This window comes from Scyliorhinus torazame, chromosome 2, assembly GCF_047496885.1.
Source record: "Scyliorhinus torazame isolate Kashiwa2021f chromosome 2, sScyTor2.1, whole genome shotgun sequence".
NCBI classification, from domain to species: domain Eukaryota; kingdom Metazoa; phylum Chordata; class Chondrichthyes; order Carcharhiniformes; family Scyliorhinidae; genus Scyliorhinus; species Scyliorhinus torazame.
Genome location: NC_092708.1, coordinates 235,670,893 through 235,686,683, shown reverse-complemented (window position 1 = coordinate 235,686,683; position 15,791 = coordinate 235,670,893). Strand labels below are relative to the sequence as shown.

The window sequence follows — 15,791 nt, the reverse complement described above, 5'->3', positions numbered from 1 at the left end:
TCAGGTACTTACAGGTAAGGGCGTTTGCCAGGCGGCAGGTGGTGGAATTCCCGCGGCTGCTGCCACGCACAGTACAGGACAGGGGTGTGTGTGTGTGGTGGTGGTTGGGGGGGGGGGGGAGATCTCGGAAACGCACCAGGTGATGCAGCAGGAGGAGGACTGGGTGGTGGAGGTGAAAGGTAAGTGGGAGGAGGAGTTGGGAGAGGAGATCGAGGAAGGGACGTGGGCAGATGCCCTAGGGAGGGTGAACTCTTCCTCTTCGTGCGCGAGGCTCAGCCTCATACAGTTTAAGATGCTGCACAGGGCACACATGACCGGGACAAGGATGAGCCGGTTCTTTGGGGGCGAGGGCAGGTGTGTCAGGTGCTTGGGGAGCCCAGCGAATCACACCCATATGTTCTGGGCATGCCCAGCGCTGGAGGAATTTTGGAAGGGCGTAGAGAGGACGGTGTCGAGGGTGGTAGGATCCAGGGTCAAGTCAGGCTGGGGGCTCGCAATATTTGGGGTGGCAAAGGAGCCGGGAGTGCAGGAGGCGAAAGAGGCTGATATTCTGCGTTTTCTGGTAGCCCAGCGGAGGATACTTCTTCTTCAGTGGAAGGATGCGAGGCCCCCAAGCGTGGAATCCTGGATCAACGATATGGCAGGGTTTATTAAGTTGGAGAGGGTGAAATATGCCTTGAGAGGATCGGTACAGGGGTTCTTTAGGCGGTGGCCTAAGTTCTTAGACTTCCTGGCAGAACAGTAGACATTGGTCAATGGCAGCAGCAACTCTGGGAGGGATGGGGGGGTTTACTTTATCTTTGTTTTTGTTTATTTATGCTGGGGGGTCTGAGGGGGTGTATATATTTGCTATGTTTGCTTTGCTTTGTGTTAAGTCGGGATGTTAATTTATTATTTATGTACTGGGGGAGGGGGGTATGGAGGGTTGCTTTTTTGGACTGTGTTTTGTACTTAACCCTGTTGGGTTCCTTTTTCATTTTGTTACTGATATTCTGTGAAAACCTTAATAAAAATTATTTTTTAAAAAAAGAAGAAAATATCTTGAATTTAAACAACTTAAAAGAATATGCAGGCCACTTTATTTCTATAAACCCTAGCATCGATATCCTCAGAGCGAACTTTATCATCTTGAGCCGGAGAAACCCAGCCATGTCACTAACCCATACCTCAGATTTCGGAGGCTCCGAGTTACTCCACGCCAACAAGATCCATCTCCGGACTACCAGGGAGGCAAAGGCCAAAACATCGGCCTCTCTTGCCCCCTGGACACCTGTGCCTTCCTACGCCCCAAAAATCGCCACCTAACCACCCTTACCTTCAATACATCTGACATCCCACTCCCGTTTTCGAAACTACCTTATCCTGTAGCCCCTGGGACAGTAGGCGTGGAAAGGTCAGAACCTGCTTCTGCACAAGTCCCTCACCTGCAAGTAGTGAAACCCGTTCCCACTGGGCAGCTCGAACTCCTCCTCCAATTCCTCCAAATATGGAAAACCCCCTTCGATAAACAAATCCCGAACCGTTCGATTCCAGCTCACTGCCACCCCTGAAATCCCCATCCAACCCCCCCCCCCCGGCACAAACCGACGGTTGCCACAAATTGGTGCCCACACCGATGCCCCTTCCAGCCCCATGTGCTTCTGCCACTGTCCCCACAGCCTCAGGGCAGCCACTACTACCGGGCTTGTGGCGTATCTGTCCGGCGAAAACGGCAGAGTCGCCATTAACAGTGGCCCCAAACTTGTGCCCCTTTATGAGGAAGCCTCCACTCGCTTCCCCACTACCCATTCCTGATCATCGGCATGTTCACCGCCCAATAATAATTTACAAAGTTCGGAAGGGCCAGCCCCCCCCTTGTCCCCGCTCTAGTAGCACCTTCTTCACCCGCGGGGTTTTACCCACCCAGACAAACCCAGAAATCACCGTATTCACCCTCTTCAAAAACACCTTGGGGATAAAAATTGAAAGGCTCTGAAATATGAACAAGAACCTCAGGAGTACCATCATCTTCACCATCTGCGCTCTCTCCGCCAGTGACAACGGAAGCACATACCACCTTCTAAAGTCCCCCTTCATCTGCTCCACCAGCCGACCAAATTCAGCTTGTGCAGCTGCTCCCACTCCCATGCCATCTGTATGCCCAAATACCGAAAGCTCCCTCCCACCACCTTGAACGGCATCTCTCCCAGTCTCGTCTCCTGCCCCCTCGCTTGGATCAGAAAGACCTCGCTTTTTCCCATATTCAATTTATACCCCGTGAACCGGCCGAATGCTTGTGAACAGTTATGAAGAGTTGGGTTCCAACATGGTATTTTTAAGCAGTCATAAATATTTTTGGAAACTTGACTTGTGCAGGCCGTAACTTGAGCTTAGAATTCCTTGTTTGTTTCTCCTTAACTCGGCCAGTTTAGAGCACGTTGTATGGAAATGCTAACCTATTTTGCTCTGATGGTTATGGTTTATTTCCATTTGTAATTAATCAGCAGGATGACGACATTCTTGCCTCACTGAGAGAATTGGAGGCTGTTCTGAAGGGTGAAGGTGCAAGTTTTGAAATTATGGGGGATGGGAAGATCAAACATCATGTCTTTTACCAGGAGTGCCTGTTCTACTTGCAAACTTATGGTACCAACTTGGCCATCATTAGCTTTTATATGAGACACAGCTGCATGAGAGAAGCATTGCAGCACCTGCTAGATAAGGTAAGACATTGCTGTTGCCATGCTAGGATAAATGCTTTAGAACAAGAGGCCAAGGGGTGGCAGAATTAAGACAGAAATTAGGAGGAATTACTTCACTTAAAGGGTCATGAATATGTGAAATTCTCTACCCCGGAGTGTAGTGGATGCCGCAACACTAAACAGATTTAAGGAGGAGATAGATAGGTTTTTAATTAGTAGCGCGATGAGGGGTTATGGGCAGCAGGCAGGAAGATATCTAGGAGGCCGAAATGAGATCGGCCATGATCTTATTGAATGGCAGAGCGGCCTTAAGAAGCCGTGTTGTCTAATCCTGCTCCTCGTCCTTATGTTCTTATTATGTTCTTTACCAAACAGCAATGTACATATATTATATTGAATTACTTTGGTGTGAAGGGATGATTTGTAATTTGCTGCAGTGATGCACCCTGACTATTGATTAAGTGGATTCAGCTGCAGGATTTCTCAGCCAAAGCTGGGGACTGGATACAAATCACTTCCTACTTTCTCAACTGGGGAATATGAGAACACCCACGAGCAGATGAAAGCAATGCCATTTAACAGTCTATGAATATATATATTTTTTAAAACAAATTTTCTGGTGAGATCTGGCAAAACAGCTTCAAAATTTGTTTTTCTTGAATCTCAACATTGCTCTATTTGTAGGGGAATCTTAAACTCGAGGGTTAAATAGAAGAGAGGTAGTAATAAATCCAATGGGGAACTCAGGCGAAATGTCTTTACCCAGGGACTGGTTAGAATTTGTTACTGGGGGAGTAGTTTGGATGAATAGCATAGATGCCTTTTGAAGATAATTTGGATGAGCACATGGAGTAGAAGGGAATAGAAGGATAGGCTTAGATGAAGAGGGATGAGAGGATGCTTGTGTGGAGCATAAACACCAGCAGAAACCAGTTAGATGAAATGATCTGTTTGTGTGAAGTGGATCAGCTTAATGTTCCTGACTTTGATGTTTAAAAAAAAACAGAAAAGTAGTAATGGTGGAAATCTGAACTAAAAAGAGAATATTCTGCAAATGAACAGCAGGTTTATCAATCGGAAAGAGATGGGCAACACGGTGGTGAAGTGGTTCGCACTGCTGCCCCACTGCGCCGAGGACCCGGGTTCGATCCTGGCCCTGGATCATTGTCCGTGTGGAGTTTGCACATTCTCCCCCGTCTGCGTGGGTCTCACCCCAAAAAGATGTGCAGAGCAGGTCAATTGGCCACGCTAAATTGCCCCTTAATTGGGGAAAAAAAGAATTGGATACCCTAAATTTATTTTTAAAAGGCAATCGGAAAAAGGCGTTTGGTCAGGATTTAAGTTGTGACCCTTCATCTGTCTTAAACTTTCTTTTTCAGATACTTATTGGCCTACTGTGTTTTTCCATCACTTTTTTTGCTTAATTCACTGTTTCCAACTTGAGTTCTAGTTGAAGCACAGGCTTGTATTTTCGATGGCGTGCCTCTCACTTTCAGGGTTGCCCTGAAGAGGTGTTTATGCGAGGGATTTTTGTACCAAGTTACAAAACTGGAAAACTGCATGCTTTAGAAAACTTGATGGAACATATGGATCCGAGCCTGGAGAAATGGAGTTGCCACCTAATTGCGTCCTGCAAGCATTTGCAAACAAAAGGATTCTTCAACATTCTGTACGAGCTGCAGCAATTTATGAAGGTAGTTACTATATTTGACTTGTGTGAAGAACCTTTTTCAAATGGATTTTAGTAGACGTATGGAGCAATGTTTTGTAATGTGTTAATTTCAGGATTACATGCGAGCAGCCATGACGTGCATCAGGTTTTTCAGTCACAAAGCTGAATCCTACAGAGAGCTGGGAGGCAAACAATATTGGTTGACGGAAGCTAAAGGTCACCTGAAAACATACTTGCACGAAGTGTCTAACCGCGGCTCATCGAGAAAGAAGGCTGCCTCTTTTCGCAAAAAAATGTCTGCAGCAGATGTTTCAAGGTAGATTTTTTAACAATTCTTTTAAGGGATATTGGCATCACTGGCAAGGCCAGCATTTGTTGCCCATCCCTAATTGCCTTTCAGAAGGCAGTGTTGAGTCACCTCCTTAAACTGCTGCAGTCCAACTTTTCTGTAGCAATATGGAACAACTTAGTGACTTGTTCAGTCATTTCTGAGAGCAATTCAGAGTCAACAACAATCCTGTAGGTCTGGAGACACATGCAGGCCAGACCGGGGTAAAGATGGCAGATTTCCTTCCCTTCAGGACTTTAGTGAAGCAGGTGGGACTTCATGATAATCAATGGTAACTTCACAGTTGCCATTATTAAGACTAACTTTCAATTAATTGGAATTTGTTAGTAGGAAATAAGTTCCACCAGCTGTTGTGGGATTTGAACCCGTGTCCCCAGAGAATTAACCTGGTCCTCTGGCTTGCTAGTCTACTGACATTACCACAACACCACTGTTTCTCTAATTTAGAAAATATCTGCAGGCCTATACACACAGACATGTAAACTTTGGTGTCATTTTGCCATATTTGGGAGTCCAAAGGCAAGTTGGAAAGTGGGATTAAAATGAAAATGAGGAGATAGTTTCCTTTATCTGTTTTTTGGTTGGCGCAGACGTGCTGAATGGCCTCTTTCTGTGCTGTAACCTTTCTATGGTTCTAAGTTCAGGCCAGACTGTTGACAGTGAGCTCTCACCTACGAACTCTGGAGCAAAAATTAACTTCTGGCACAGGTATCAATATTAAATCAGCTTTTTCCATTTTTCAATAAGTTGCAGTTCTCAAAATCCTGAAAATTCCTACAAAATGTCAAAGTAGTTTCCCTCACCTAGGACTAGGTAGCTATCATTACTGTTGCTAGCAAGAATATGTTTCTAATGAGCCTGTTTCTGATCTCATTAGATTGGAGAAAACAATGGTAGCCAATGTAAATGAATTAGTCCAGCTTCTCCTGTACTGTTAATATGTTGTTTACTCTGGCAATTGAAATTCATTCGAGACGGAATAGTGATGTGTGCACCATTTCTTGAGCGCAACAAAAAACTCCCTCCATAAATCTCTCAATGCTGGAGAAAAATCTTATCGTTCAGTGTTCACAAAGTTACCATCCTAGGAATAACGCGTGAAGTAAAAGAAACAAAGATCACAATTCCTTGTACAATAATAATTGTATCAATCTCTTGAAATTCCCTATCTAACCATTGCGGTATCACCATCAAAGAACAAGAGCTGTTCGTGGAGGAGAAGCCCACTACTGCCTTCTTGAGACAATTAGACTTGGGCAATAAATGTGACCTGACTAGCATCACCCATCTCCTGGGAAATTTAAAAAAGACCGTGATCTGTTAGACTGGCATCAATTAGGTTTTAGTTTGACCATCTGTAACTCACCTGTGTGACGAACAGTGTGTTCAAAAAAGGGGAAAATTGCATGTTATCTTCAATGCCTACCAGTGCTTTGCAATTTGGTTGCGCTTTTTGTTTTAAAAAGGAGGGAGGATGAAAAGTGCACCTTTCTTTCATGTCATGATTAAGTTCAATAGTTTACCAGTTTTAATTGAACTGCGATAAGAGTAGAGCCATTCCGGGAGTTGTTTTTATGTTTTTAAAAAAATGCATTTTATTCAAAACTTACGCAAATGGTTACAAAACACAGTCTGAGGAACATACTCCCCAACACACAATTACACAGTTTGTACAATTCCCCCCCCCCTTTTTCACCCCCCCCCCCCCCTTGGTAAGAACAGCTCCTCAAACATGGCCACAAACATCCTCCACCTTGCTTCAAAGCCCTCCGCTGAACCCCTCAGTTCGTATTTGATCTTTTCCAGATGGAGAAAATCATATAAGTCTCCAAGCCATTACTCCACCCCCAATGGCGTTGCCGACTGCCATTCCAATAAGATTCTTTGCCGGGCAATCAGAGAAGCGAAGACCACAACATCCGCCTTCTCCCCCCCTCCATCAGCTCCGGCTTCTCCGATATTCAAAAAATCGCCACCAATGGGTCCGGCCCAACCTCCTCCCCCATTATCCTTGTTAGTGCCGTGAACATTCCTGCCCAAAATCTCTCCAACTTCTCACAGCCCCAGAACATAATGTGTGTGGTTTGCTGGTCTCCATCCACACTGCTTGCACTCGTCCATCACTCCCTAGAAGAACCCACTCATTCTTGCCCGTGTCATGTGCACCCTGTGTACCACCTTAAACCATCAGACCCATTATTGCGCATGAGGATGCCACGTTTACCCTTCGTAGCACCTCACTCCATACTCCCCAGTTTATCTCCCCTCCCAGCTCCCCCTCCAACCTCTCCTTAATCTTGACCACCTGCTCACCTCCCTTCTCTCCCAGCCACCCGTATATGTCTCCAATCCTTCCCTCCCCTCCACGTCCGGGAGCAGCAGGGCATACCATAGTAATCTGGGGAACTCTTTCCACACCTTCCGGCGAAGTCCCTCACCTGCAGGTCCCTCACCTGCAGGTCCCTCACCTGCAGGTCCCTCACCTGCAGGTCCCCTCTTCCCTAAAATGCCTCCTCAGCTGGTTCCAGACCTTCACTCTGGACTGTACCACTGGGCTCTCCATGTATTTCCTTGGTGCCAGTGGCAACACCGCCTTCACCATAGCCCGCAGGCTGTACCCCCTACAGGATTCTTCCTCCATCCTAACCCATTCTGTCGCCTCTCCTTACCACCACCGCCTCACATTCTCCACATTCGCCACCCAATAATAATGCAGCAGGTTGGCAATGCCAACCCCCCCCCCCCTGTCTGCCGCTGTCTCTGTAACAGAGTCCTCTTAACCAGTGGTACCTTCCCTGCCCACACAAACTCTGAGCTAATCGTATCCAATTTCTGGAAAAAGGCCTTTGCTACAAAAATCAGAAGCATCTGGCATACGCCATTCCGGGAGTTTGATTGGCATACTTACGTGTGCATGCAATCCATTAACTAAAGTAAAGCAATTATAACTCCAGAGCTAGGTGTTGTTTGCCATTTGACCTTGTAGTTATCAGATTTTTTTGCCTATTTATTATAGGTACATAAATACAATTGAGTTGCAGATTGAAGTAACCAAGTTCCTACATAGATGTGAGAACTCGGGAACTTCAAGGAGCAGTGGACTGCCTCCCAATCTCTTTGGGAATACCAAAATGAAGATGGAAGTTGCATGCAAGGTATGTTATCTTGATGCAATGTGTTTTGAAACAATATTCGTAGGAACACACATGAAGACATCAATAAACAAGAACTGTTTTAATGCATAGCTACTATTTTGATCTAATTGTCAATGATGTTTCACTGATACTTGCATCTGTGCTGCAGGTTCTGCTTGGAGGCAAAAACATTGAAGAAGGCTTTGGAATTTCTTTCAGAGTTATTCAGGTAATGAAATGCTTTTGTCCATTATGTTATAGCACTTAGCAGTGTGTTCAACAATTTAGATCTTAACCTCTATCCCCATTTTCTTTCATTTTTCTTTGCTGACCTGGTTTTTTGCTTGTTTCTCTTTTAATTCTGCAGCCTTAAGATGGCAACTATTAAGGATCCTCACATTCTGGGCACATCTTTTGCTCTTTTACTTGTCCCATTACCACTCCCTTTGGCCGTATATTATGACTGCATGGCAAGCAGCAAAATAATCATAAGCCCAGTCAAACAGTAACTTACCAAAATTAATTGGTTCCATTTGTACACAAAATACCCAGACATTTGCTCGGGAACTAAATCTGTGAGACAAGATTTTTTTCTCTGCCAAATTCTCTTCCAAATTTTCCGTGTATTAATTGGCCTGTATTTTCACTGAATTTGGAATGGTCATCTCTGTGGAAGTGCTGGAACAGTCCCTCACCGATGTCACAAATTGCATCTTTTTACTGTGACCATGGTGCCTTAACCCTGTTCTTGAAAAAATAAAATAAAAAAATTTCAGGGTGGGCACAGCGGCGCAGTGGTTAGCACTGCTGCCTCATGGCGCTGAGGACCCGGGTTCGATCCCGGCTCTGGGTCACTGACCGTGTGGATTTTGCACATTCTTCCCCTGTCCACGTGGGTCTCACCCCTGCAACCCAGAGATAATTTAATAATCTTTATTGTCACAAGTAGGCTTACATTAACACTGCAGTGCCGGACATGTCCAGAAGATGTGGACATGGTTCGCCGGGCACACATTGACTTTTCAACAGGCAATTCAAATAGTATTGCCCCGAGAGAACGCAGAACGAGGAGTGCAGGAGCTACAGGGAATGGAAGTGCATGCCTTGGGGCGCAACCCCTTCTGTCCGAAAAAGTCCCCCCGCACTCCTGCGGTACCTTGGGCGAGGCGACGTCCGGACCGACGCCAGTGGCCGTCGGACATTCCTCCCCGGAGGGAGCCTTCTCCAGAACCAATGGATGAGGAGCCAAACTTGTCCGTGTCAAACTTGTAGGCGCCGACGCTGGTCCTGGGGGCGCCAGAGGCGCCGTCGTTCCGACTGAAACTGGGCCCAGCCCAGGGGCCATACCTTCCTTGTGGATGAACCTGCGGCGACTCGACCGATATCCAATGCCTCGCATAGAGGATCTCTACGCGAAGCTTGCAGGCGGACTCTCCTTCACAAAATTAGATATGAGTCACGCCTACCTACAGTTGGAGCTGGACCTTGCCTCCCGACCATATGTAATGATTAATACACACCGGGGCCTGTATGAATATACACGGTTGTCCTTTGGAGTATCCTCTGCCTGTGCTATTTTTCAACGTGTTATGGAGGGCATTTTGAGAGGTTTACCACGTGTTGCTGTCTACTTCGATGACGTTTTGATTACAGGGACGTCGGAGCAGGAACATTTGGAAAATCTAGAGGCTGTCCTTAGACGCTTTTCGGAGGCTGGAGTCCATTTACGTTGCACAAAGTGCGTATTTCAGGCAAAGGAAGTAGTCTACCTAGGTTATCGGGTGGACCGCGAAGGTTTGCACCCCGTCGCAGAGAAGGTGCGTGCGATTCAACAGGCCCCTTCACCGACTGACACTTCGCATCTTCGTTCTTTTCTCGGTCTCGTAAACTATTACGGGAAGTTCCTGCCCAATCTGGCAACTACGCTGGCCCCATTGCAGCTTCTGCTAAAGAAAAATCACACCTGGGTTTGGGGTCAGCCGCAAGAAACCGCTTTCCGGCGGGTAAAGCAACAATTGTCGTCGTCTGGGTTACTAACTCACTATGATCCTGGAAAGCCTTTGCTCGTCACATGTGATGCATCCCCGTATGGTATTGGGGCCGTCCTGTCCCACAAGATGGAGAATGGGGCTGAGCGACCGATAGCTTTCGCCTCCCGCACATTGACTGCAGCAGAGAAAAAGTATGCGCAGATCGAGAAGGAGGGCCTGGCAGTGGTTTTTGCGGTGAAACGTTTCCACCAGTACGTGTATGGCCGCCATTTCACTATCGTGACTGATCATAAGCCTCTGCTGGGACTTTTCAGAGAGGATAAGCCAATACCGCCCATTGCTTCCGCACGGATCCAGCGCTGGGCTTTGTTGCTTGCTGCATACGAGTATTCTCTGGAGCACAAACCAGGAACGCAGATAGCAAATGCCGACGCACTGAGCCGATTGCCTTTATCGACCGGCCCCATGGCGACCCCCACTACCGGTGAGGTGGTTGCAACCCTAAATTTTCTGGACACCTTGCCTGTCACTGCATCACAGATCCGTGAGTGGACCCAGACGGAGCCAGTCCTGTCAAAGGTTCGGCACATAGTCCTGTATGGTGGGCAGCATAGACAGCTCCCAGGCGAGTTGCGGGCATTTTCCTCCAAGCTGTCAGAATTCAGCGTGGAAGACTGCATCCTCTTGTGGGGGACGCGTGTGATTGTCCCGGAAAAAGGCCAGGTGTTGATACTAAGAGACTTGCACAATGGGCATCCAGGTGTGATCAAAATGAAAATGTTGGCCCGGAATTATGTCTGGTGGCCAGGCCTCGACACCGACATTGAGAAGGTGGCCCAAAACTGCTCCATTTGCCAGGAGCATCAGAAGCTTCCGCCGGCTGCTCCCCTACATCACTGGGAATGGTCAGGGCACGCTTGCATGCAGATTTCGCAGGCCCTTTTCAAGGATCCATGTTCCTTCTATTAATCGCCGCCTAGTCTAAATGGCTTGAGGTGCACAAGATGCAGGGCACAACGTCCTGCGCAACAATTGAAAAGATGCGTTTGTCCTTTAGCACGCATGGCCTCCCCGAGGTGCTGGTCACGTATGACGGCACTCCATTCACGAGTGAGGAGTTTGCGAGGTTCATGAAGATGAACGACATATGCCATATCCGCACTGCCCCTTACCACCCGGCTTCAAATGGGTTGGCAGAGCGCGCAGTGCAGACATTCAAAAGAGGACTAAAGAAGCAGTCTTCCAGATCAATGGACACGAGACTGGCTCGCTTTTTGTTTACGTATAGGACCACCCCCCCCATGCGGTGACTGGGGTAGCTCCCACAGAACTCCTAATGGGCCGGAGACTTCGCACCCGCCTTCGTATGGTTTTCCTGGACATTGGCGCAAAAGTACGCCGCACACAAGAACGGCAGGGACAGGGATTTTCGCGGCATCGGCCGATTCGGCAGTTTGCGCCCGGTGACCCAGTGTTAGTTCAGAATTTTGCTGGTGGTTCCCAGTGGGTTCCTGCCGTAATCTTTCGCCAAACAGGCCCTATATCTTACCAGGTGCAAGCCCAGGGTCGTCTCCAGCGCAAACATGTAGACCACGTTCGGTCCAGAAGACTATCCCCTCCAAAGATTCCCCGCCCCCGGCGCTCATTTCTACAGCCGCAGAGACCAGAGACAAGGGAAGGTAGTCCTCACAATCTTCCACTGGTGTCTCACTGAAAGCCTGCACAGGTCGTTACAGAACCGAATGGAGATAGAGACGCTGACATGACAGAGGCAGCAGACTCTGACTCCGAGATGGAGACACAGGACGCATCAGAGGGGGAATCCTCGGGTCCACGGGCCGTGGATGTACAACCGTTACGCCGTTCATCACGGAAGCGCCGGTCTCCGTCTCGTTACACGCCGCCTGATCCAGCACTGCGTGCAAATGGTGTCCGGCCTGCGGCAAAACGAGTCCGACGCCCTCCTTCGCCAGAGTCTTCGGTGGATTCCTTGGACTTTGGGGAGGGGGGGAGGGATGTTATAACCTGCCTGCTTACCATTGGCTGGGGACTAATGACAATCCCACAATCCTGTGGGAGTATGAGCTTCCCCAATGAGGGGGGGGGGGGGGTGGAGAAAAAACCTTTGTCATTTAATCTCCCCTGCCTTCCACACAATCACAGATCTTCCCTTTTGCGTTTCTTCCAACCTTCATCCATTTCACTTGCTCAAAACCTATTACATTTCTAACTTTTCTCAGTCCAGATGAAAGGCGACAGATCTGAAACTTTAAAACTGTTTCTTGCTCCACAGATGCAGCCTGACCTGCTGAGTATTTTCATCATTTCCTGTTGTATTTCACATTTCCGATTTCCAGAATCCACAGAATTTTGCTTTTGTTACAAGTTCCTCTGATGACCTGAGCTGTGCAGCTCTGATTGGTCCATCTTTGATTCCTACTCGATCTCTGTATTCTAGATGTTGGGTGCTACAATCTATAGCATCCCTGAGCTGGGGGAAAGAAGAAAAGTCCCTGCAAATAATCTCTAGGGGAAGAAGAAATCAAATTGAGATTCTGCATCTCAATCCAATCCGTGGCTCTGCAAGAAGGTGTATACAAGTAGAGGATAAGAAGGAGCTTTCCGCTAATGTCCAGATTTACAAATAAAAACATTCTGCTCCTAGTTGGAGCATTGGAGAACTGCTGGGAGCTATGGCACATTATTCCTGCAAGACACCATGTCCTAGCAATGGAGCAGAGGAAAAGGCATCTCCTTAAATAGAATGTTTCCTGAATGACTGTGGTGTACCTTTAGTACACAGGTGAACAGGGCGATACCATAAAATTTTAAATTGGAAAAGAACAGATAAAATGGAAATCCGAAACAAATATTAAAAAATTGCAAAAAGGGAAATCAGAAAAGCTAAGAAGGGGTTAAACAAAGGATATATAACAATAAAAATGTTTTGGAAAGGTACATTTTTAATAAGACAACAGCCAGAGGAGTGCTCCTAAGCGATATTGGAGGTAAACTAGCAGGGACGATTGGAATTAAGAATCGGGGTCTTGTTTGCCCAGAGGAGGTGGATATTGAGATTGTACAACTACCAGACTGCACATTGCAGGTTATTATTCAATGGTTGATTTTACCAAGGCATTTATTGTCCACCACTTCAATAATATTGACCTAGTTTGTCAAGTTTCTCCTTCCAACTATAGTTTTGCTTCTGTCCTAACATCTTAAATGTGGTTACTGAAAAGTTGAACACATTTGTTCCAAACTTCTATACATTCATAAAGGACAGAGATCATTTTTGTATTCCTTCCTTCCTATTTATTTTTATTTCCGACCCAGGACTTTCAATTGGATGCAGCTGCTGTATATGATAAAACCGCAAAGCATCTTCTGCAGCATCACAAGTTCTGTCAAATCAAACAGTTACTGAAATGTGTTAGTGAATCAGGAGTAGCTAGCGGCGATGACACTGATAACCTCCTCATCCGCTTTATTGAAGGAGGTGATGAACACCTTTCACAGGTAAGAACAGTCTAATCTTTAACCAGTGAGACAGTGTGCCTCACTTTCTTTTAAAAAAAATTATGATAAAGCATATCCCTTTTCTATCAGAATGTTACATTTAAAAACTGCTCAGGAACCCTTGGTTTTACCATACTGGTCCTATGAGGAGAAATATTTTCATTCAAAGGGTTGCGAATCTCTAGAAGCCTCTACCCCAGAAGATTATGGATGCTCCATTGTTGAATATATTTAAGGCCGAGATTGGCAGAATTTTGGTCTCTGGAAATTAAGGGATATGGGGAGCAGGCAGGAAAGTGGAGTTGAAGACCAAGATCAGATTTGATTGTATTGAATGGTTGAGCAGGCTATGGTCTATTCCTCCTATTCCTTGTATTTCTGTAATTCTTCCTCCATCCAGGTCATTTAGATGGTAGTATTTGTTCTTGCGCCATACAATACCCTGAAATAAGGGACTGCAGTTGGGTGGAAATGTGCAGCTGCAGGCTGATTGATCTATCCACATTTAAATTGCTGGTTTTAACAAGTTAGTAGGAACACAGCTCCACATAAAATTGAAGGAACATTCCTAGGACAAGCTTAAAAAAAATGTCCTTACCTATTAGGAATTTGCCAAATAAATTAAATCTAAATTTGCGTAAGTTACTGAAAATCAGTGGATATTCCCCATGCTCATTTTTGGAGTGCCTTTTATGACAGACTGGACATCCATTCCAGCCCTTTCTTCCTTCAGCATTGATGTAAGCATTGAACATAATATTTTCATTGCAAAGGCACAGAATTCTACCAGTCCTTTTTCACCTCTTGAGAACAAAAAAGTGAAAGTACTGACTCCCTGATGAGAAAAGAAGTTGCCAGTTTTAGGAAAGGCTCTGGGATCATATCATAGTCAAGCTGTTTGTAACTTTGATCCCGTAGATTACAGTTATCTGGGAAATAAAAAAAACTCAGAACAAGTCATCAAAATTTCAGTGGAAATGTTTTATTTGAATAATTTCAATGATCACATCTGCCAAATCCTGTTCACTTGAAGTAACATCATTTGCTTTGGTTTATAAGGGCTGTTTTAGGTGACTAGTTGTGTGCCTCAGAGGTCGGGACCACAACTTTCACAATATACATTAACAATCTGAAAGAAGGAACTGAGGGCACTGGTGCTAAGTTTGCAGATGATACAAAGATTTGCAGAGGGACAGGTAGAATTGAGGAAGCAGGCTGGCTGCAGAAGGACTTGTCGGGCTAGGAGAATGGGCAAAGACGTGGCAGATGGAATATAATGTGGAAAAATGTGAGGTTATGCACTTTGGAAGGAAGAATGGAGGCATAGACTATTTTCTAAATGGGGAAATGCTTTGGAAATCAGAAGCACAAAGACCCCATAATAATCTTTATTATTGTCACAAGTAAGCTTACATTAACACTGCAATGAAGTTACTGTCAAAATCCCCTAGTCCCCACACTCCAAACTCCGGGTACACGGAGGGAGAATCGAGATGTCCAATTCACCTGATAAGCACGTATTTTGGGACTTGTGGGAGGAAACCAGAGCACCCGGAGGAAACCCATACAGACACAGGGAGAATGTGCAGACTCCGCACAGTGACCCAAGCCGGGAATCGAACCGGGTCCCTGGCACTGTGAAGCAACAGTGCTAACCACTGTGCTACTGTGCCACCCATTTGTTGTATTGCGAGCAGGTTTGGGCCCCGTATCTAAGGAATATTAACGTACAGAATTGCTTGTGCATATCATTACATCCCCTTTCCTTTAGATTTGAACAAAAATATAATCTACATAATTTCAACCAATTATCATATGTATGATATGCATAACATAACAATTCAGATTATTTACAATCGCAGTGTCCACTATAGATTCAGTCTGTCTGCTTTTTTCGAGGTCTCGTTGGCCGCCTAAGCTTTTGTTGATTCGCCAAATCTGCTTGACATTCTAGTGGCTCTGAAGATGCCGCTGTTGGAACTGCATTGCTCTGTGCGTCTTCAAATTGTACTCTTGATTCTTTTTTTTTTATAAATATATTTTATTGAAAATTTTTTCTGAACAACATTTTTCCCTCTTACAAAACAAACGGAACGATAACAAAATAGAAATTTTTAACAATACACAAGTAACAAAACCCCATTATCTATTGACCTATACTAAACTAAACCCCCCCACCCTCCCCCTCCCCCCCCCCCCCCTTCCCCCTGGTTGCTGCTGCTGGTCATCTGTCTTCCCTCTAACGTTCCCTTAGGTAGTCGAGAAATGGCTGCCACCGCCTGGTGAACCCTTGAGCCGATCCTCTCAGGGCAAACTTTATCTGCTCCAGTTTAATAAACCCCGCCATATCGTTTACCCAGGCCTCCAGTCCGGGGGGTTTCGCCTCCTTCCACATGAGTAGGATCCTGCGCCGGGCTACTAGGGACGCAAAGGCCACGACATCTG

The 15,791-nt window shown here is 46.0% G+C and overlaps 1 protein-coding gene across 5 annotated transcripts in view; it reads left to right on the top strand.

Annotated features, from left to right (window-relative positions):
* zfyve26 (zinc finger, FYVE domain containing 26) overlaps positions 1-15,791 on the top strand; it is a 192,303-nt gene that overhangs the window by 133,876 nt on the left and 42,636 nt on the right. For 4 of the 5 annotated variants that reach the window (XR_011936542.1, XM_072485117.1, XM_072485111.1 and 1 more), the window contains exons 35-40: positions 2,484-2,702; positions 4,178-4,375; positions 4,467-4,669; positions 7,719-7,857; positions 8,006-8,065; positions 13,164-13,346. Coding sequence is in view for 4 of the 5 variants with exons in the window: in XM_072485117.1 (XP_072341218.1) it covers positions 2,484-2,702; positions 4,178-4,375; positions 4,467-4,669; positions 7,719-7,857; positions 8,006-8,065; positions 13,164-13,346 (1,002 nt within the window). In the remaining variant the exon portion in view is untranslated. The remainder of the gene's footprint in view (positions 1-2,483; positions 2,703-4,177; positions 4,376-4,466; positions 4,670-7,718; positions 7,858-8,005; positions 8,066-13,163; positions 13,347-15,791) is intronic. The other variant, XM_072485104.1, reaches the window with a different exon arrangement.